Raw genomic sequence first — 24356 nt, 5'->3', positions numbered from 1 at the left:
TTTGTTGAGAGAAGGTTTTTGTCACCCTTCCTCTCCACTGGAGATTTAGATAATAGCTTGATCTCTGTTAGCTGCAGCCCTTTCCCTCTGGAGGGTCACCAAGAAGTGAGATTTGAGGAAGAAGGAAGCAGACAAGAGTTGGAGACCCACCACTGGATCTCCCCCTCCCGGGACACAGGCACAGGCTGGGCAGAAGAAATATGCGTGAACTCAGGTTAGGAGAGTTTCATGCTTCAACAGGCTCCAAAGCAGAGCAGGAGTTCCCTAAGAGTGAGGCCTGTAACTCTCTCAGTGCAGGAGTATTAGGAATCACCCCAGGAACCCGAGTCATCACCACATACACAGTCAGAAGAAACCTCCGGCTGTAATTTCAGTTTATTTAGGAGTTGGACATTGATTACATTTCGGAACAATCAGTGAATTTTTATTTGAACATCCATTTCTGTGTCCCGCTCATCAGTGCCGCACTGATTACAGAAGCACTTCACCGCCTGGGCCAGAAGCAGCAGCTTCACCCCACAGAAAGGACTCGCACCTTGGGGATAAGGGAGGGGAGGCCAGATATCAGTGAAGCCAGCCCCAGAGACATGCTTATTTTTGTGAGTCCTTGAAGAGAGATGCCACTTTAAAGAAAAGGGTTACACAGAGCTTCTGTGCTACTGAGTCCTGCTCTATGGGAGCCGTGGGCTGGAAATGTCCTCACTTCTGAGTTGTGGTCTGCCTTTTCTGCACGGGGGCAGCCCAAGGCAGTCTGCTGCCTGAGGCAAGGATGAGATGGTGCCGCCTTCCCCCCTCCCCCAAGGCACGGTACGGGTCAAATCATCAAGAGGGGTCTCGCTGCAGTCTGGCCCTATCAAATGCTGCAGGGGAGGGGAAAGCAGGGATCAGAGTTCCTAGTGCCAGTGATGATGTTTCTAGGAAGCTGGCAACCCCGCCGTACACTCAGGAGCCCTGAGACCGGCCCCCCGCCTTTTCCCCAGCGTTTTCCCCTGGAGAGGTGGGAGATTTATTTTATTTTATTTATTTATTGTTTTTGTTATACCGAGTTTCATGATAGGCATCACATCAACCCGGTTTACAAATAACAAGGAGTGTAAAGCATAACGTAACGTAAAAAACAATATTTTCAATAAGAACCTTGAACTTTAAATACAGTGAATCAGAAAAAGGGAGAGGGAAAGTTACAAAAAACAAGGAAAATAAACTTGGGATGGAAGGGGAGAAATTGAACAGCACAATATTTACATTTCAGCCTATTGATACATTAGAATAGCAAGTGAAAAAATAAGACTATGAAACGGTACATAGGTAATCAAATGAATAAATATGACACAGTTGTGAATGGTAATAGTATGATAAATATTCAGCAGGAATTAGTGAGAGAGGGTTGAGGTTGGTTGATTCGTGTTTACATTCCATTATTGCATACGAGTTAGTGCTAGTGAGAGGAGGTTTTATTCAAGGCTTGGAAATGCTTTTTGAAAAGCCAAGTTTTTAGTCTTTTCCTAAATGTTAAAGAGCATGGCTCTTGTCTCATGGGGAATGGCTCACTCATGGGGAATGTGAGGCTCACTCTCTCTGGCCCGGTGCAATGGCATTAGGCACCCTAGGCGAGCTTTGCAGCCTTGTGCCCGTGCCCCCTTGCCCTCATCACGCACAATTAAAAAGTCTGCATTTATTATCACAACCCTACAAAAAACACACTTGGAATGCATATGGTAATAGGCCAATAGTAATGTAGGTTGGGTGTGTGCCTTGCCCTTAGAAAGCCCAGACTAAACTGAATTACAATTACAATATTTGTAAACATCCCATACTCAAAGAGCACTATCTGCCAGCCCTCAAACAGTAAAGACCCAAATTATGAAAAGGCAACACTGCAGATATACACCAGTCCCTAAACACCATACAACCTCCTATTAAGAAAACAGAGCAAGTCAGACTGCTCTAGATCCCTACACAGAAACCACACACCAGCAGAATACCTCACCTCATTCACACATGCAGAACGCAGACAGATTCTCACCACATACAGAATAAAGAAACCATAAAGTATAAACAGAAATGAACTGGAAACCTCAACAAGCCAGACTGTATGCAGAGCAACAATGGGAAAATAGAAATGCCATTCCTCAAAGCAAAAAATGAAGGAATATAAAACATCAATCATAATAAAAGCATTCTAATAAAAAGAATATTTCAAAACAGCTGACGAAAAGAACATCAGCCAATAATTAAAAAGTCATAAAAAATTTAAAATTTCCCCAAACATTGATAATATTTCAAAATAGCAGAAATCAAATAACCCAAATAATTAAAACTAACAAGGATCCAAAAAATCCCTGCTTTCCATACCTGGGAACTTTTTATTTCCATTCGCCATGGGATGGGAGGGTGGGGGTGAACTTTCTCCTCTTATATACACACACACACATTCATGTTCTCTCTCATATGCACATACACCCATCAAGCATGTTGTTACATACACACAGATGTTCTCATGCATGCTCTGTCACAGAAACACACACAGATGCTCACACATGCACTCTCACACACACAGATGCTGTCATAAATGCTCTCTCACACATGCTTTTTCACACACAGATGCTTACATTCATGCTCTCACACATGCTCCTTTTCACACAGATGCTCACACATGCTCTCTCACACATGCCTTTTCACACACAAATGCTTACATTCATGCTCTCTCACATATGCAGATGCTCCTTTTCACACAGATGCTCACACATGCTCTCTCACACACACAGATGCTGTCATACATGCTCTCTCACACATATGCTTTTTCACACACAGATGCTTACATTCATGCTCTCTCACATATGCAGATGCTCCTTTTTACACAGATGCTCACACATGCTCTCTCACACACACATATGTTGTCATACATGCTTTCTCACACATATGCTTTTTCACACACAGATGCTTACGTTCATGCTCTCTCACATATGCAGATGCTCTCACACATGTATGGAAACATAGAAACATAGAAATGACAGCAGAAGAAGACCAAATGGTCCATCCAGTCTGCCCAGCAAGGTTTTACACTTTTTTTTTCATACTTTTCTGTTACTCTTGATCCTTTAAATAAATTTTTTGGTTCTATTTCCCTTCCACCCCCACCATGGTAGATAGCAGTGCTGGAGCTGCATCTAAGTGAAATATCCAGCTAATTGGTTTGGGGTAGTAACCACCGTAATAAGCAAGCTACTCCCACGCTTGTTTACCCAGCCTGTGCAATTCAGTCCTTGTTGGTTGTTTGAATATAAATCCTCTTTTCTTCATTCCCCCTGCCGTTGAAGCAGTGACTTTTCACACAGATGCTCACACATGCTCTCTCATCCACACATGCTGTCTCACAAATGCACAGATACTCTCACATATGCTCTGTCTTATACACACAGATGCTCACATGCTCTTTCACACACTCGCACAAAACACATGCTCTCTCATCTATATGCACATGCTTTCTCTCATACACATCCATGCATATGCTCTCTCACAAATGCACACACTCCCTCTACCTCACTCACACATGCTTTCCCCCTGTTGGCGCATGGGGTTACTCACAGACGCAGTGGAAAAAAGCAGCTCCCTCTCCATCTGAATTAAAACACCACTTTCTTACTTTACAGAACAATCGAGGGGTCTCTTTAAATCGTTAAAGGAATGATCCATTTAGCAACCTCCCTAAAGGATGCTCTGGCAAAAAATGATCACCCCCATCCCCAGACACACTGTTTATTAAAGAATCATATGAATCCTTAATATTGCACTTTTAAACCTATGCACGCACTTTTCAGGCAAATTTCAAGCAGGTGCAAGTGACTCTGCGTACCTTTTACCTGCAACAATACCCCCTCTGCTTAAAGGCACGAGAAACAAGATGAGCTTTGGGGCCTGAAGGCCTGAGTGCCTTTTCCAGGAAAGTTTGACCAGATGGTCCTGCTGCGTTGCAGCCTTTCCCCACTCATTTTCAGTCAGCCAGTGATTATTTTCAATAAATTGAATCAGGATTCTTTATGTGGCCATATGTGGGGTTTTTTTTTTTATAGAATATTGTCCAAGTAATACAATTTTGTAGACCTGAATGTGATTAAGTAGGCTGTGGACTACAATTAAGCCAGACTACGAAAAATACAATGAACAGAAGGTAAATTCATCCACATTTGCCCTGGACAAGATCAATCCTTCACTGATATACAGACTAGAAATATGTCACACTAACTAGAGAAAAAACTCTTGGAGGTCCATATTCAAAAGCCTACCTAGCTATATTCAGCTGGGTAACTAGTTACCCTGCTAGAATTTACCCGGATAAGAAGGGGCATTCCAGGGGCAGGCAGGAGGCATTCTGGTGAGGAGCGGAGTTAGCTGTATAAATTAACCAGCTAACTCCTTAACAGGCCGATACAGTACAGTGCGCTCCGGTGGAGCGCATTGTTAGCCTGTGTTTGGACGCGTGTTTTCGACGCGTTAGCTTTACCCCTTATACAGTAGGGGTAATAGCGCGTTGAAAACGCGCGTCCAACCCCCCCCCTGAAACTAATAGCGCCCGCAACATGCAAATGCATGTTGATGGCCCTATTAGTTATTCCCACGCGATACAGAAAGTAAAATGTGCAGCCAAGCCGCACATTTTACTTTCAGAAATTAACGCCTGCCCAAAGATAGGCGTTAATTTCTGCTGGCACTGGGGAAGTGTACAGAAAAGCAGAAAAAACTGTTTTTCTGTACAACCTCCGACTTAATATGATAGCGACATTAAGCCCCAAAATGTAAAAAAAATAAAAAAATTAATAGTATTGCTGCATCTCCCAGGCAGCAGGGGATTTTTGGAATCCTGAGAATCTTACTTGATGAAATGTTTGTTTATGTGAATGTAAAGGTATCAGCAAAGTGCCCCTTCCTAGAGATAGCAGAGTCCTTATAGACGCTGGATGATAATGGCGGAGAAGGAGTATAGTGGTTATCGGACATTTCCCAGTGGTGCGCATCTTACAGGAGTGTGCTTTCATAAAACTCATGTTGGCTCACATTCTTCTTGTCTGCCTCAAGTCCTAGCAGTGTGCTGAGGATCAAGAGAGGAGTACTCAGGAGTTAGTGAGGTTTTTGAGATCCCAAAGGAACTAAGATACAGAGTGGTGAACAGTGGAATTAGTCCCATACTCCTAGTGTTTCATTGTCTGATCAGTAGATTTCTGGTTGAAGGCAGAGCAAGGGCTGCCAGAATTGGAGATCTGCCACAGAGCTGTAGGTTGGGAAAGAATCAACAAAGATGTGTTTTTGCTTGAAAGAACTGATCTGCATCAAGTGTACAGGTACTGATATGGAGAAAAACCCGGAGAGGGTTCCTGTCCAAAGATTGCCTTTAGCTAGAGAATAGTTGGTGAAGAAACCCCCTATGTGCAGATTTGCATTGACTGTGATTTGGGATTGTGTACTTTTTTGCCTTGCTTTTCTATGTGGATTGCACCAGACCCAAATGTATTGTATACCAAGTTACTCGTCTGCGTTTTGTATATCAGTAAATGATTTTATTTTTTGGAACACAGCTCGATGTGGACAGTGATTTCCTTTTTTTTTTTTGTTAACTCCGTGGTGTTTATGTTCTAACCCTGTGGGCCTTAAAGCTTTTGCTTTTCTCTACTGATGAATCACAAGGACTACAACAAGCTAGGCAAAACCCTACAGCACCTCAAATGTGCCCCTTTGTCCGTGTCTTTCATGTCAGAATTCTAATTACAAGACAACATCTCATCCCTATCTGGCAATTATCTGACAATAGATCCAAAGACCAAATGGAACAGTATTTAAGAGGAAATTATTGTCTGCGCATAGATCTTCCTTAGCCTTTCTTTTGACCCAGCAGTTTTCTTCTGCTATTTAATGGTGCTGATTTGGAAGAACTGCAACAAATTGCAGACCTATTACTAGCAATTTGCAACCTATCATTAAAATTATCTATTGCATCCAAACTTTGGAGGGTAGCCAATGTAACACCAGTCTTTAAAAAGGGCCCAGGGGTGATATAGGAAAGTACAGACCAGTGAATCTGACATCAGTGCCAGGAAAAACTGTAGAAACTATTCTAAAGAATAAAATTACAGAACTATTGAGATATATATGGTTTAATGTGCACAACCGACGTGGATTTACCCAAGGGAAGTCTTGTCTCACCAATCTGCCTCGTTTTTTTGAAGAGGTTAATAAACATGGAAAATTGTAAACTGGTAGGTATAGTGTAACTGGATTTTGAGAAGGCATTATAATAAGAGATTTTAATATCCATGAGCATAGTAACCTTCAATGCAGTTTTATAGATTTTCATGATTGTTTAGTAACATTTCAACTTAAATAGATGGATTTCTTCAAAGACACATAAGAGGCCATATATTAGATTTTTTGATTGTTCCTGATAGCCAATATGTTATGATCAGTGATTTGCAAATCCAACCAGTTTTGTGGTCAGACCTTTTTTTATTTCCATTTTGTTTTATTTAGGGGACAAATGCACCAACTATTTTAATCCAATGAGAATAACGAAATTCAAAGGGCCCATTGATCTCATGAATTTCAAAGATGAATGAAATGATTCATTGTCATTTGAATCATCTGATGCTCTTGCCGATTCATTATCGCAAGCTTTGGGCAAAACCACTAAGAAACTGGCCCTGGTAAAAAGGAAAACAGTTTCCCGGTTTAAGCCATGAGTTCCCTGGTATACCAAGAAATTTTGTATTAAAAAGCAACAATTACGTCGACAAGAGGAGTTGGTGGAAAAAAACCGTTAGGCTCGGACCAAACTTAGCCCATCATCAGGACTACAAAGATTGTCTAGTAAGAACGAGAGAGGAATATTTTAAATCTCATATAAATAGCTCCCTAAATAGGCCCAGAGAACTTTTCTCAATAGTTCATAGACTTGCTGAGTTTAAAACATCAAAGCAGGAAATTGGGCAGTTTTCAGCCCAAGATTTCACTGATAGTTGTAGTAACAAGATTGACTCATTGTCTTTAAATACTAACCAAACCCTACCCAACTCTAATTTAGATAATAATCTTGGAATTTCTATCCAAGCAAGGGCCACATGAGAGAAGTTTGAGATAGTAGGGTTAAATGAATTGAAGGGTGTACGAGTGTTCTAAAAATATTTTATTTGAATCCATGTCCCTTCTCTATTATTTGGATGCAAAAGTCAGACAAGATGCCAATAAAGTGTCAGACTTTATTGGCATCTTGTCTGACTTTGTTATGTTTTCCAGCTCATGGACTGTCCCCGCGAACTGGCTCACTCACCCTCTACTGCTGGGCTTGTGCAACACTGCTGCTGACATGCCTTGTTGCAGGACGCCACCGATGGGATTCTTTGTGACCCGATGCCACCACTCCAATTCACTTCAGCGCATCTCTAGCTATGTGTGAGCAGGACGCAACCTTTCTTAAAGGGCCCATGGTGGGAAAACTCACCTGGTGCCTTCCGATAATATCAGGCCTTTGCCCTATAAAGGGCCTCCCTTGGCACTCATACAATGATTCAGAAACAGGTCAATTCTGCCTAGAGTGTTAGTTGCTGCTTCTGTGTCTTCAGCCTTGCCTTCAGCTTCATCTAGCCTTCCGTGTCTTCAGCAATGCTTTGCTTTTGTCTTCAGCCTCTTCCAGCCTTCCATGTCTTCAGCCTTGCTTTGCCTTAGTCTTCAGCCTTATCCAGCCTTCCTCATCTCCAGCCTTGCCTTGCCTTCCTTGGACTGAGCCCCGGTACTGACCTTAGCCTGTGACCTTACCATATTTGTCTGCCACTTGTCTTGTCCATAGCCTGTGATCTGACTCTTCTTGCCTGCCTCAACCTCAGCCCAACTACTGAACCTCTTTTAGCCTTCATCAAATATAATCACCAAGACCTGCTGGCCCCTGAAACCCAAAGGCTCAACTTGCAGGGAAAGGGGTCTCTGCATTGTCTTCCACCAGTTGGCAATGAGGACTTACTGGGCTCTCCCAGTAGGTGGCATCAACCTCACTCCAACTCAAGGTTCCACAACTCTAACAGACTTATTTAGAATGTAGTTGTCAGAAGGGAGAGTTCCCTCCTCTTTGAAAAAGGCTTTGGTGCATCCAGTTTTGGGGGGTTTTTTAATTCTTTATTTATTGCTTTCCAAATCATCACAACAACAAATAATCTTTTACAAATTATAACATCATAGTAACTTGTTGACATCTTATATTTTAACATTAAGAAAAAAATAATAATAACCATATTAGTTTCAATTTTAACAATCAGTTACTAATATAAGGCAAAACAAAGTGAAATATCCATTCTATAAGAACATAAGAAATTGCCATGCTGGGTCAGACCAAGGGTCCATCAAGCCCAGCATCCTGTTTCCAACAGAGGCCAAAACAAGGCCACAAGAACCTGGCAATTACCCAAACACTAAGAGGATCCCATGCTACTGATGCAATTAATAGCAGTGGCTATTCCCTAAGTAAAATTGATTAATAGCCATTAATGGACTTCTCCAAGAACTTTTCCAAACCTTTTTTGAACCCAGCTACACTAACTGCACTAACCACATCCTCTGGCAACAAATTCCAGAGCTTTATGGTGCGCTGAGTGAAAAAGAATTTTCTCCAATTAGTCTTAAATGTGCTACTTGCTAACTTCATGGAATGCCCCCTAGTCCTTCTATTATTCGAAAGTGAAAATAACCGAGTCACATCCACTTGTTCAAGACCTCTCATGATCTTAAAGACCTCTATCATATCCCCCCTCAGCCGTCTCTTCTCCAAGCTGAACAGCCCTAACCTCTTCAGCCTTTCCTCATAGGGAAGCTGTTCCATCCCCTTTATCATTTTGGTTGCCCTTCTCTGTACCTTCTCCATCGCAACTATTTCTTTTTTGAGATGCGGTGACCAGAATTGTACACAGTATTCAAGGTGTGGTCTCACCATGGAGCAATATAGAGGCATTATGACATTTTCCATTCTATTAACCATTCCCTTCCTAATAATTCCTAACATTCTATTTGCTTTTTTGACTGCTGCAGCACACTGAGCCGACGATTTTAAAGTATTATCCACTATGATGCCTAGATCTTTTTCCTGGGTGGTAGCTCCTAATATGTAACCTAACATCGTGTAACTACAGCAAGGGTTATTTTTCCCTATATGCAACACCTTGCACTTGTCCACATTAAATGTCATCTGCCATTTGGATGCCCAAGTCTTGCAAGGTCTTCCTGTAATGTATCACAGTCTGCTTGTGATTTAACTACTCTATTAGCATATCTCTTTAAGGAAAATAAGCATTATCTATGACCCACTTTAACAACAAAATACCGGATATTATGCTGCTAGAAGACCTTTGAGATCATCCGGATTTGTAAATATATAATTTTTACCATCTAATTTAACAATGCATCTGCATGGATATTTAAGTATGTAATACCCTCCTCTGTCTAGCACCCCCTTTCTCAAAAGCAAGAATGTCTTTCTATGTAACTAGGTAGTTTTTGCAAGGTCTGGAAAGATCCAGACCTTTTGACCATAAAACGTATTTGATCAATTACGAAAGAAAGATTTCATTATGTTGTCTCTATCAGTAATAAATGCAAACTGGATCAATAAAGTCCCTCGTGTTTTAACTACTAAGTCATCTTGAGATTTTTGCAATAAATCAGATAGATCCAGTGAACTAATTTGTGATAGCTTTTGTTCTGAAGTTTTTTTTTTCTCTCTCCTTATCTTCTCTACTTAACTGATCTTGTTCCAACTCCTTTTTCTTTATTCCTAAGTAAAATGCTTTAACTATTACCGGTAAGCATTTATCAGGAATCTTCAATACTTGTTTTAAATAGTTCCTAAACAATTCCATTGGTTCTATCCTCTTTATAATTGGACAATTATTAACCCTTAAATTTAAAGATCTTATAGAGTTTTCAAGATTTTCTATTCTTTTATTAACATCTTCTTCAACAATTATGTGATGGTTTTTCTACTTGTGAGACTCGTTTATCTATCTCAACCACTTCTTTTCTTTGTTCTTCCAATGTTACAGAATTTTGAAAGGAGGAGTTGGTAGTTTTCATTACCTCATTAGTTAATTTATTAATTGATAGATCTAATTTGACCAAGTAATTCCACACATTTTCTAGGGTTATATTTGCAGGGTTTTTTTTAACATAGTAATTAAATTAGAAACTATCTCAATATCATTCTGTTTCTCATTATTAGGGTTACTTAACTTCATTATTAGGGTTACTGTATTGTTTCTTGTTCCACTTGCTTAGATGGTTCCAGAGCTGTACCCTTTTGCTTCACAGCATCAATCAAATCTGGAGATCTCAATACTTCTTCCTGCTCATTCTCTGGAATCTCGGTGGCAATCCCTCCTTCTCTTCCAGGTGGCGGAGGGGTTACTGGTGCCCCAGGACTTAATGATATTTCCTTAACCAGAGGAGGGGGATTCCGCTCTAATACCCCTCCGACAGCGGTCTGTCCCATAGGGGAATGATATGGTGAGTCCAACGATTCAGACACAGTCCTTTGTCCTGTTTCTACAGCTGCTGTACCAATTGGAGCTATATTTGGCCTTCCTTTTGGTATGTGGCATACTGCCAATAAAATTATAAACCAAGGAAATGTCCAGGCTATAGGTTGTATCCAATGGAATAATGCACAAACTTTGAAGATTTCACTTTAAGGAGGCTTTAAAGGAGAAGGGAGACTTAAAAGATATTTTTATTCCTACCTGGAGCAGTACAGGACTTGCAGGATCCAAGACATGTGGGCCACAACATTTAATTTCAGGCAAATTCAGGTTGCTTCCGGCAGAATCCCAGCGGAATCCCGACGAAGCCCGGCAAAGCCCGGCAAAGCCCAGCTTAGCTGCGCACTGGCATCTACTGCGCGCCGCAGACCATTCGAATTTGTAGTCCACTTCCAGGACCCGCCTCCAGTAACCGCCCCTCAGCGTCAGCGAACCCAGCTGGTAGGATGACAATCACCGTCGAGGCAAGGCATTGCTTACCCCCGGATTCAGCTGTGCTTCCCAGGTAATTTTTGCTCCCTCTCCTCTCGGCCTCCAGTGCATCCAGTTTTTAAGGAAAATATTTTTTAAGTGGGCAAACTCTTGAATTATAAACCTATTTCGAATTAGTTACGTTAGGTAAACTTTTAGAAAAAGCTGTCTATATGCAATTGAATGACTATTTGATGAAGAATAAGATCCTTCAAACTCACCAGTGCTGCTTCCAACAGAGGCATAGCATGGAAACTCTATTAATTTCAATATTTGGATTTTGTTTTTGCGCCGGTTGTAGGTGTGTTTTTAAATTTCACAGCTGCATATGATATAGTTTCTCACCTTTATACCGGATTCAATTTAAAGTGTTGATGATGTCATTTAAGGTGATTAAGATGGAAGGCCCTAGTTATTTATCAAGGTTATTGGTTCCATACACACCAATTACAACCTTACGGTCCCAGGAAATGGGCTATCTGGAAGTTCCTTCTGTAAAGCATCTCCCTTTATAGGAAACAAGGAGCAGGGGCTTTCGCTGTGATAGCCCTAGTAATATGGAATGTGTTACCACCATTACTTTGTATTCTGGGTGATTTTAAATTGTTTGATGTATAGGATGACGTCCACTTACAGCATAAGTGAGGGGAATGCTCCTTAGTTGTTGGTACAAATGCCTCAAGCGTCATTGAAGAGCCTGGATTGCAGAACAATGTATTTTAATGCTTTGTATAAATATTTAAAGTTTATTTTTGTTTGAATATGTTGTAATCTTCCTAGCTTGGCTGGGTCATTATAAGCTGACTGTAAATATTTTTAAAATAAACTTCCTCATGAGAGGTTCCTCAGAAAATTAAAAGGCCATGGGATAGGAAGCACTGTCCTATTGTGGACTGGGAACTGGTTAAAATATATTAAACAGAAAGTAGGACTGAATGGTCATTTCTCTCAATGGAGAAAGTTAAGTAGTGAACTGCCCCAGGGATCTATGCGGGGACCAGTGCTTTTCAATATATTTGTAAATGATCTAGAATAAGCAGAGATGAGTTAGGTGATCAAGTTCATAGATGACACAAAATTGTTCAATGCACTCGGCTCACTAGCCGATTGTGAGGCATTGCAAGAGGAACCTGTGAGATTGTAGGATTAGGGATCTAAATGGCAGATGAAATTTAATGAAGACAAGTGCAAGGTGATGCATATAGGGAAGAATAATCCAAACGATGCTGGATTCCATATTAAGTGTCACCACCCAGGAAAAGGATCTTGGAGTCACTGTGGACAATACTTTGAGATCCTCAGCTCAGTGTGCAGCGACCACCAGAAAAGCAAACAGAATGTTAGATATTATTAGGAAAGGAATGGAAAATAAAACAGAGGGTATCATAATGCCTCTTCGTTCGTGTGCGCAGTTCTGGTTGCCCCATCTCAAAAAAGATATAGTTGAACTAGAAGAAGTACAAGGAAGGGCAACCAAAATGATAAAAGGGGTGGAATGTCTTTCCTATGAGTTGAGGTTAAACATATTCGGGCTCTTCAGGCTGGAGAAGAGGTGGCTACGAGGAGATATGATAGAGGTCAACAAAATCATGAGTGGGGTGCAATGGGTAAATGGGGAGTAGTTCTAGGACTCAAGGTCACTCCATGAAGCTAACAGGTAGCACATTTAAAACAAAGTATTTTTTTTCAGTCGGTGCACAATTAAATATGGAATTTGTTAATAGAGAATGTGGTGAAAGCAGTTAGTGTTAACTGAATTCAAAAAGAGTTTGGACAGGTTTTTTCAAGAAAAGTCCATAACCATTATTAGCCATGCACTCTTGGGAAAGCCACTGCTTATCCCTTATTATAAATGTAAGCCCCTCTTGATCTGAGGACCAAATTCAGGGGCCACACCTTCTGTTCTGAAAATCTGGAGCCAGTTGGCAACCCTAGAACCTGCTTGAATACTTGTGATGTGAATTAGCCACTTTCTGAGACAGGATGCTGGGCTCCATAGACTTTTGATCTGACCCAGTATGGCATTTCTTATATTCTAAAGCTTAGTACAGCGTGTACTAGTGCAGGGCAGCATGTCAAGTCAAAGAGTCAGCAGTGCCCTTTTGATTTTGGTGCTGCAGGAGGGGCACTGTCTGTGTGCTGCTGGTAAATATTTGGAGTGCTTACTTGGGTGTTAGATCTGGCAGGGGTAGGGAGGTGGTAAAAGTCGAGGGCTTTGTGGCACGAATGCCACTGTGTGCTTGTGAAGGGCGGGGGTTTCACAGGCTGTAGAGGCCCAAAGGTGGGGAGGTGAGATAGCGCTGAGACAGCCACAGAGGCTCATACTAGAGTCCCTACACTAACCACCCCTTTCAATTTTGACGGGTTAGCACAGAAAACCCGATCTATCACGTGTGGCAGCATTAGTACGGCGCTTCTCTCTGTAATTCGGCTGAGGTAATGCTGCCACATTCTGTCTCGCATTTCTCCGCTGCATTAAAACTAGCAGGAAATTTGTGTTATGTTGGTTTGTTCTTGTGAAGGTTTTGCCCGGCAGTTCTGTTCTACTCTTTTTTTGGCCCTGCTTTCTAAATGAACAGAAGGCTTATGAGATTGCTGTCTCTGCGTGTGTCCCTAATAACTAAATTTTCAGGATGCGTCTGGGAGGAGATGAGGACTCTGACAGGGGTGGGGGGATATTTTCTTTGTCCATGCATAGGCACAGACTGCAGTGGCATGCATGCACGTGTCCTGGAAAACAGGCCCTTTTAATTCCGGGTGGTGGTACTTGTACTTTTTAGAAATAGCGGTTCTTAATGGCCGTAAACAGCCCTAGTAGCTGAGAGAGTCTAAGTATGGTTCTGCTTCAAACTACTCTGCCGCTCAAGGAAAGAAATGTGATACTTTGAAACTGGAAAAGCTAATCACACTTGGGTCCTACTGCTTCAGGCGATCGCAGTCACCTAGCAAGAATACTAGAAAAATGTTAGTTTACTCCTGTTTAAGTCACGGGCTGGAGAAGCTAAGAACATAAGAAGTTGCCATGCTGGGTCAGACCAAGGGTCCATCAAGCCCAGCATCCTGTTTCCAACAGAGGCTAAACAGGCCACAAGAACCTGGCAAGTACCCAAACACCAAGAAGATCCCATGCTACTGATGCCAGTAATAGCATAGGCCATTCCCTAAGTAAACGTGATTAATAGCAGTTCATGGACATCTCCTGAAGACTGGGCAGGATCTGCTTTGATAGGTTGAAATGGCATGGTGAACATCGTCTGTGCAGCTAAAATATAAACCAGGCTCATATTTTTTTTCCCTTTTCATTAATAAATATTTTACATTTCTCTTGCTTTGCAGAGTCAATGATTGTATCCTGCGAGTGAACGAAGTGGATGTTTCAGAAGTCTCACATGGCAGTGCCGTAGAAGCTCTTAAAGAGGCTGGTTCTATAGTACGGCTGTATGTTCGCCGAAGAAGACCCATCCTGGAGACGGTGGTAGAAATTAAACTTTTCAAAGGCCCAAAGGGTAAGCTCTGGCATGCTAATTGTGCAACTTGTATGGGCCTGATGATTTGACTGGCTGAAATTCCTACAGTCACAGGCAACTATGACCTTATCTGACTCAAGGAAAGGCTTACTTCTTCATGAGGGAGGTCAACAATCTGAATTTATATATTGTCATTTCAGATTCAAGCAAACTAAGATCAGTCTAAAATTAAGATCATTATTAAGAATGCAATCATAAAATACTGTGTTCAGTATATGGAAAATTAAGTAGGATTTTGAGAAGTTGTAGGTGTTGCCTCCTGGTATTGCAGTTCATGGTACGTTGGGTATAGGTCCCCTTAGTACTGAAGCAGATGAACTCAGTACGAGATATTCTTTTCAAACAGAAACAGTATTATCTAGAGACTAATGCCATACAAGTACACCAGGTAGAAACAAATCAAATATAGGTCCAAGATAAAATCTGTGATGGTCACATACATTTTCAAGAAATTGGTGATCCTTAGGTTCATCTCTGAGCTGTAGACCATCATGAGGTCCATATTCAGTAAACTGGTGAATCGACAAGCTGTCTGGCTATGAATGGTTGGATGACTTGACCCAGATAGTCAGTAAGCCTGTAGCACTGTGAGCAGTTTTGAGGTGGCCAGAAATCAGATTCAGGTTGGGAACTGGCAAGAATCTTTCATAAACTTCTTTATTCATAACAAAAAGCAAATAAAACAGCTTTGCTGTTCTTCACAGTTCAACAATACAAATGTAATACAAATTATAGTTCAGCAGTATTCTCTTTCTCTAGGCTTCTTTCTCTCCCTTGGGCCTCCTGTTCCCTCCTGGGCATGGCTAGTTGTACTCCTTTCCCAGGGGCTTCCACCCAGGACCAGGATTCCCAACTGTATTATGTTTAAGGTAGACCAGGCCAATTCTCTGGAGGTGGTCTTTTAAGGCGTTCTAGGGTTTTCTCCTGTTTACCCCTTCACAGGGTCCCACTGAATATTCTAGTCCTGTGGGAATTCTACACTACTGCGGAGCACAGAATTCCCCCAGAATTCCCCTCCTGCTCATTTGCACAGAATCTGTGCAGAATTTGGCAGGCCTCAGCATGCCGCTAGCGGAGGCCCTTCCGCTCACAGCGAAGATGGAGCAGGTCTCGATGAGAGTGTGTGTGTGTGTGTGGTGTGCACATGTGTGTGTAAGACTGTGAGCCTGGGGTGTGAGAGGGAGCATTTATGAGAGTGCGTGGGTGTAGGTGCCAGAGAGAGGGAGCCTATGTGTGGAGATTGCGAAGGAGTGTGTGCATATGTGTGAAAGGCTGGGAGCTGATGTGTGTGAAAAAGGAATTATGTGTATGTGAGAGTGCTTGTTTGTGAGAGAGAGAGACGGTGTGAGGGTGTGTGTGTATATATGAGAACCTGTGTGAAGGGGTGTCGGTGTGTGTGAGAGAGAGAGGGAGCCTATGTGTAGAGGAGGTGAGCAAGAGAAGGAGCCAGTGTGCAGGGGTGTGTGAGAGACATGGGTAGCCTGTGTGAGGGTGTATGCATGAGAGAGAAAGGAAGCCTGTGTGGGTGGTGTGTGAAATAGAGAGGGAGCCTGTATGAGGGTTTGTGTGAGTGAGAGAGGGAGCATGTATGAGGGTGTGTGAGTGAGAGAGGGAGCCTGTGCGTGTGTGTGTGTGTGTGTGTGTATGTGTGTGTGTGTGAGAGAGAGAGGGACAGAGGGAACCTGTGTGAGGGGCAGTAATGAGAGAAGATTCAAACTCTGGAAGTGGAGATATAGTGGAAAGGATGGAGCCTAGAAGGGGAGGGGAGAGATAGTGGCAGGTGGAGGGCAAAGTGAAAGGTGGAGGGCAAAGTGAAAGGAGAGTGCCTAGAGGAGTAGGGAGAGAGCATGGAAGAGACACTCTTACAATGAACTTCCAGGGAAATTATGCTTGAAATATTTAAACTCTGCATCTTTGTAAATGAATTACTTAGACTGTCATTGTGTTATTTTGACCCAATATGTAGTATGCAGAATTTTGCAGAATTGTAATTGTTTGTGTGCAGAATTCTCCCAGGAGTAATATTCCTGATTACAGTTATCCGGCTATTCTTAGTTGGATAACTTGAAACCTAATTTGGCTGCCTTTTGAATATTGCCGGTTAGTTTAAAGTTACCTGGCCCCATGTGGCCTGATAACTTTAGCCGTAACTGACTATTCAAAAGAATATCGCCGCCGAGCTGCATTTTAAAAAAAATTTACAAATTTCACAAGCCTAGAGGGTCTATCATTGCCCTCACCTCCCCCACCCCACACACACGAGCACTAAATCCAGGGACCTGCTGGGTTGAGTCAGGAACCCTTCCCCCTCCCAAACCCCCTCAAAACATTTTAACAAAATTAATTTTAAAGGGCTGGTGCTGCCTCCCTTCTCCTCCCAGCTGCTTCCTGATCCAGTCCAAAATAAGCCACAAATGGCTTTTACCGGGCCTCCTCCCTCCTCTCGTCCCCACTTCGCTCCGACCCTCCCGGTAGCTAAGATTTGCTCAGCTCAGATCACGGTCGCAGCCGACTCTGACCCGGGCCCTGCGCATCTCCGGTTGCTAGGAGAGCCGCTCTGGAAGCTTTAGTGGCGTTTTTATTTATCGAGAACAATTTCAAAAGATGTTACCGGGACAACTAAGCAATTAACTGAATAAAACTGAAGCTGAAATGTATTTATTTTTTTTCTTTGCCGGTAAAACTATTCATGCTGTGACCCTTTTACCTGTGCTGCAAAGGGAAAAAGCCGGAGTGGGGGAGGGGAGCAGGGAAGATTCAGTGAAGGCTGCAGACACCGTGTAGGGATGTAATTTTGAAATCCCTGGTGCGTGGTGGATGACGTCGACTTTTTACCTGCCACAAAACAGGTACAAAATCTATGGGTACTGAAGTATCCACAACACAGCCAGCCCCATGTTTTCACAGGGGAAACTGTGAGGATTTTCCCTCTGAAAATGTGTTTGCACACCTGTGGGGTTTCAGGATTGCAAAACGCAATTGGCTAGAAATAAACTGCTCCCCTATGAAGATATCTTAATTAATACAAAAGGGTAAAGTATAAAATCAGTTTCAAACAAATCCTGACACATGTATTTTAAAATAAGAGAAAGTTTCGTTGAAATACATGTTTCAAGGTTGCCCCATTTTGTCATTTAAGGGGCATAAAGGCAATATCACAGATCGCTGCTTCAAACTTAAACAGTAGCCATATGAACACTATCACTTGTTAACTGCTATATAGGCTACTTCATTTTTTAAATGATTATTATTCCAGTGCATCATTTTGGTCTCAAAAGTTAATTACTTTTTGTTAGTGTTCCAGTCAAACAACTTTGATTACTGTATAGCAGGTACCCTGACTCCGACAATATAACAGCAATTGAATTTCTCTACAAACAAAAATAATCCAGTCAGTTATAATTAAATCCTGCAACCTCAGCTCTACTTGTTACATAGGGAGGATAATTTTATAGGGCAGTTGTGTGGATTAAAGCAGTGCTTTCTCACATAAATGTGATGTTGTAAAACTGACTGATGATATGTGGGGGAAAAATACAGGCCTACAAGGTGCACTCCTCTGTTTTTCCACGCGTGTTGCAGGGGGGTTCCAGGGGCAGAATCTGGACTGGGATTGGATTTACACACTGGGAGGATAACTTTCAAACAATTGCACACAGCAGCATATACACGTGTATATGACTATGCATGGTTTTACTGTGCCTATCACTTACTCGTGTATTACAAAATGCACATCTTTATCCTACAACATAAGTACCTGTGTATGCTTATGCACGAATACATGCATTGCACAAAAAGCAAGTATTACAATGCATTGAATGTTCGTACTTTTCCTGCCTATTCTAAAAATGTACATTGTGTATATTTTACGTGCAAAAATAAAGTGGGACTTACTATTATAAATCAGGATTTTCATGCGTCAGTCAGTATATTTTAAAACATGCGTGCCTAAGTGAAATTACCTGTTTACTAATTATTAGTCCACCTGTTTGCCAGTCCTTATCCAGGTCATCGATATCCTCCTGGTTCTTCAGCCTGAACTCTCACCCAGCCAATTGTACACAGTAAACATGTTTAATATCAATTACGCAAGATAGCTGGCAGGCGTCAGAATTTGCAAGAATGTTGACAAATCTACGTGTATGTCTTTTAAAATAGCAGTTTACATGTGTAAAGTTTGGTACTGCACCAGAACGCCCTTAGACCGCCCCACTTTTGCACACGTATATGTGTGTGCGAAAGCAAAAATATGTGCGTATGTTTGAGGTTTAAAAGATAGCATGTACGCTAATTTTTATACAAGCAAGTCTTGTAAAATTCACCCCATACTTCTTAATTTTAAAAAGTTCATGTGTAAATTCAGCCAGGGATACTATCCGCACATATTAGCAGGTGTAAATGTGTGCAAGTAGTTTTCCTGGGATCATTTTCAAAGAAAATGTATATGCATGCTTTCACTTTGAAAATGAATGTAAAGTCTGTAGGGAAAAAGCTTTTACACTGGCTGAAAATGGACCCCCTTTAAATATTTCTTTTTTGCATGAAGAAAGTAATATATTCATATTTACAAGTGTGTGTGTGTGTGTCGAGGGGGGAACCTTCGATTTATAATCTATATTGTTCCTCTCGGTTAGAGAGGACCAAAGATGCAACCTAATTCAAACAAGGTACCATAGAATTAAACAGGGTACAGAGACTGAGATCAAAACTGGTAAATTGTATGAAGAAAGCTTTAACAGGTTAGGGCTCTTCAGGTGGAGAAGAAACAACTGAGAAGAGAGAATGCTAGAAGTGTATAAAATCATGAGTGGTATGGAATAAATTAGTAGAGAACAGTTATTTACCCTTTCCAGCAGTACGTGGACTGGGGGACACTCCATGAAATTAACTGGTAGCAGATTTTAAACAAATTTAAGAAGAGGGGTTTTTTTTTTGTAGTCAGCATAAAATAAGCTGTGGAATTTGTTACCTTGAGGATGCGTCAAGGCTAGGAGTATAGCTGGGCTAAAATAATGTTTGGACAAGTTTCTGGAAGACAGCTCCATTAACAACTCTTAGCCAAGTAGGCTTGGGATGTGAATAAGGAATGGATCTTCCCATTAGGATTTGTTGGACACTTTTTTTCCAAGCAACCGGGATTGGCCACTTTCGGAGGGACAGGATGCTGGACTAGACGGACTATTGATCTGACCCGGTATGGCATTTCTTATATTCTTATTTCTTATGACTGAAGTTTGGGCGGGGGGAATGGAAGAAGAGCGGTGAGGGGGGTCCAGAGTGGGCATGGGAGTGCTAAGAAGCCGGAAATGGAGATTGAGGGGGGGGGGGGAGATGAAGGAAGATGATTGAGATGGGGGTTAAGAGACGAAGAGTAGGAAAAGAGAAGAGAAAGGAAGAGGGGAAAGGAGAATCAGAGAAGGAGATGGCAGGCTAAGACATTCAGCTCTAAATTTAAGAAGCCAAGGGAAACTTAGAGATTCTCAGAGTTGATTTGCTTTCCACTGTGCACAGGCTCCTCGGCAATCCTTTCATACGGCTTAACAGCAGGACGGCTTGCCTTATGATATTGATAAAGTTATACTCAAGCAGTAGTACATGCTGAGCTCCATGTGGGAAGAGGTTTCTATTACTTCACAGTGTTGAAAATAATGCAAATGTGTCCTATCATTAGCTGTGAATTCTCTTAAAAGAACAACTATCTTCCTTGCAGGCTATCGCCATTTGTTAATATGCACTCAAAGTGAATCGCTTTCCCTTTTCGGGATTTTACATTAGATTACAACATATAATCTAAATGGTATGGAAATATACCAGCCATGGTATTTGCTGTGGTTAATGCTGGTTTTGAAATAGCAGGATTTTGCATGTTATTACTATGCACGTCAGATGCATAATTGCAGGTTCCAGGAAAGTAAGTTGAGTAGGAATGGAAAAATAAAGGCTGATGTTTCAATATCATTGTACTGAAATGAAACCCAATGTATATCATCAATGTAATTACTAACCAAAATGAGGCTTTCCGTGTCATGTGCATTCGATAATGCAATCTATTATTATTTTGTATATGGCAAATGTAATTTTATTGTACAGTTAGGCAGATATTGTCCAAATTCACATAGATTATAGCCTGTCTAGATTAGTGTTTCTCAAGCCATAATATATATCAGCAAAAAAAGATCAAATGGTCCCTCCTGCCTGCCCAGCAAACTGCCTGTGGTAGTAACTGCCACTCCATGCAGGTTACCCCCATGCCTTCTGTTAAGGTAGTGCCGCTCCGTGCAGCGTAACTCCTCTCCTCCAGGGTATACGTATTCAGATCCTTCAGCCTCTCCTCACAGGTCTTCCAATATAGACCCTATTCCATTTTGGTCATCTTTCTCTGGACCACTTCTATCCTGTCTTTATCCCTTTCTCAAATACATGCTGCAGAACTGAATATATTACTCCAGGTGAGGCCTCACCAAAGACCCGAACAAGGGCAATATCCCCGCCTTCCTCATCATCGGGCAGATATTCAGAGTTAGCTGGATAAGTTATCCAGCTAAGCCTGGTCAGCCCATGGACCTTACTAAAGTTAGCCAAATAATCTAATCTGGCTAACTTTAGGATAGCTGGATATATTTAACACTGCAACCTTGCAGCTGAATACATCGGCCAAAATAGCCAGATAAGTTTATCCAGCTAACGTGCTGAGCCACATAGCAGCTGACTATGGACCTCCTGTTGTCTTAGTAATAGTTCCTTTTAATTTGGACCACTGTTGATCCATTTCACCTATCTTTTCTCAGTCTCCTAGTTCCTCCTTAAGGAACATCCCCATTTTACAAAAGTCTTTATTTTTGAAATCCAAAACTTGGATCTCTGAGTGACTTCTCTCCCCCCTGTCTGCTATGTCAAACCATATCATCTGATCATCACTGGTGCTCAGGTGAACACCTGTCCGGACAGTAGAGTCATTATCTCCTTTTGTGAGCACTAGGCTGAGTATCGCTCCTCCCCTTGTGGGTTCCATCACCATTTGTTTGAGTTTTAGCCAGTCCTGTAATATCCCCTAGCTAATCTGGTTTTCTGGATATCCACATTGTAAGTGCATGAGAGAGATTTGCATGTGCTGCCTCCATTGCATGCAAATCCAGCTTATGCATATTCATTGTGGATATCCTGAGTATCACCCTGACTAGGGCAAGGGTGGGCAACTCTGGTACAAGGTTTATAAATCAGTAGGGTTTTCAGCACATCACTAATGAATCACTTTGGTTTATGAAATGTGATTAATTAATTAATTGAATTTTCATGAGAGAGATTTGCATGCACACTGCCTTAGTTGTATGCAAAACTATTTCATACTTATTCGTTAGGGGTATCCCGAAAACCTGATTGATTTGCTGCCCTTGAAGACCAGAATTGCCCACCATTGGGCTAGAGAGTACGCCAGGACTGACCTGAGAAACACTGGTCTAGAAGGCATGTCTAGAAGGCATGTCTCCGTTAAAGTGACTGACATAAATCCTTTTTATTTTGGTTGTTGGGACACGAAAACTAAAATGTTTAATGCTCTCAGTTGAGACTCATTTTTGACATCCTTGAAAACATTTGGATATGTTGGTGAAAGAACCATTGCTTATAGTATTGTGGTACTATATTTACCATCATATAATAGAGAAAAACCTTTACAGTTGCTGTTAGCAATAAACTATCCTATACTCTAGAAAGTAAACATTGCTACCGGTTAGGCTTATTTAAAAAAAAGATAGCTTTCATGTACTTATTACAAAGGTGATTCTTTATACACATGAATTGCACAAAATAGGTCATATGATGCTACTAATGCCTTTCACCAGGTCTCTGGGGTTTTATAGTATGGCCATTTGATATTGTATAGTTCCGAAATACCTGCAGACTTACCCTACACTTCTATCTCCGCTAGCTTACATTACATAACTCAACTGTAATAACTGTATGAAGAAACTCTAACTGCTATCAGTTCTGCCACTTACCCAGACTGTATATAATCTGCCTTCCACCGAGCTCCACATTGGTTGGATTAGAAAAAGTGGTCCTGCATTTCATGCTTCCCCTGGCTTTGCCATCACAAAGTCAATGAGAGCAACAATTAGCCCTTGGTTCAGACACATACTGACTGGGTATTCAGCACATATAGTACCAGAAGAATACTATTCATTCATGCAGCAAAGTGATCTCTAACAGGTAATAACAGTACCCCTGTCGAATAGCCCTTTGCATTAGGGGTATCTGTTCATCGTTTTGTGTTGCACTGGAATCCATGTGAATCTACTTTCATAAGTTTGAGTAATAATACTTTGACACTTTGCACTGAGATACCAAAGCATTTCTGTGTGGTTATAGTTTTTATAAAAGGCTCAGAATTGTCAGCAATGGGAACTAAAGACTATAATGCAGAGACTGTACAGACTAGAATAGCATGGAGAGTCCTCAGAACTAGTTGAGAACTGGCTTCACGTGCAAGGGTGTTGAATAGGACTGCAGTGTATGTTCCTGTTGTCTTTTGTTGCAAAGAAAGCAAAGTAAAAAGAAGAAAACCAGATGGATCACCGATTATTGATCATGTAAATATCAAAATGGGGACCAGAGGGGATATCAGCCTTCAGTACAGGAGCAGTCGGATTTAGATAGATTATTTTTATTTATTTGTATGATTATATGTACATTTATTTCCTCCCAAACCCCCACCCATCCATGCAGACTGTGCCTTAAAGGGCACTTGATGTGCTTTTTTAAGTCCTCATCCCCATTACTTTTGGGCAGTTTGAAAATCAGCATGCTGAGCTTTAAAAGGGAATATGAAGAATTATACCAGTATCAAAATGCAAACATTTGCAGCCAGAAAGGGTAGATATGATGCTAACCCCTGCATTTTGTTCTGGATATGATCAGGAGTTTTTCATGGCTCCTTCTGTTTCATCAGATCAGATTACAACAATCTGATGAACCCCAATTGTGGGGAAAAATGCCCATATGTGGGGTTCATGATGCATGTTTTCCATACTTTCACTAGTATCCATGTGCAACTGTTTTAATGATTTATTGTAGTTTAAACATGTTACTTTGCAGTCTGGAAACGTTACAACGTGTGCCTCTTATTACCTTCGGTGGTATCCAGATGGCATGCGGCGGCAGCAGCTTTCTGACCTTCCAATAAAACCCAATGCTAGCCAAGTGGCTTGCCATTTAGGTTCGCTGCATGAGACGAGTACACAGGCAATTGTCAATAAGTAAGCCCATGGTTTTTCTTTCACCAAAGCTATCTGCTTGCTGCTTGGCAAGGGATGTGCTTTCCTTTTAGGCATCATTGCGGCATGTGCTACAAAACATTCATTATTGTGCTGTTACTTCACACTGTATCAATTCAGCAAGTACAATGACCCGTACAGTAACGAGTAGACTCTACTCTGGATTTGGAAGCCATGTGATATTGAGAGGGCCTTACAAGGAAAATTGGCTTTCTGCTGTGCATAGGCTCCTTGAAGGATCTATCACATCATGTTAACAGCAGGGTTGCGGCTCTTGTGATATTGACAGAGTGACCCTCTGTAGTACTCCTCCCCTGTGGGAAGAATTCTATTATTTCACAGTGTTGAGAAGATAATGTACTGCAGAATTGTATTACAGCTGTATCGGTCACATCTAAAGAATGAACGTACATGGTCCTAAAAGCTCATGTTCAACAACATTTCTCTCTAATTCTCATATTAGTCCAATAAAAAAAAAAGTATTGCAATCTGTAGAAAAATGAAGAATTCATGCATTTTGC

At 41.5% G+C, this 24356-nt stretch overlaps 1 protein-coding gene across 1 annotated transcript in view; it reads left to right on the top strand.

The window, feature by feature from the left end:
- DLG2 (discs large MAGUK scaffold protein 2) overlaps nt 1-24356 on the top strand; it is a 2548136-nt gene that overhangs the window by 1554002 nt on the left and 969778 nt on the right. The window contains exon 9 of the mRNA XM_029602231.1: nt 14373-14542. Coding sequence (XP_029458091.1) covers nt 14373-14542 — 170 coding nt within the window. The remainder of the gene's footprint in view (nt 1-14372; nt 14543-24356) is intronic.

This window comes from Rhinatrema bivittatum, chromosome 5, assembly GCF_901001135.1.
Source record: "Rhinatrema bivittatum chromosome 5, aRhiBiv1.1, whole genome shotgun sequence".
NCBI lineage: Eukaryota > Metazoa > Chordata > Amphibia > Gymnophiona > Rhinatrematidae > Rhinatrema > Rhinatrema bivittatum.
The sequence above is the reverse complement of the archived record's forward strand: the minus strand, read 5'-3'. Positions and strand labels throughout refer to the sequence as shown.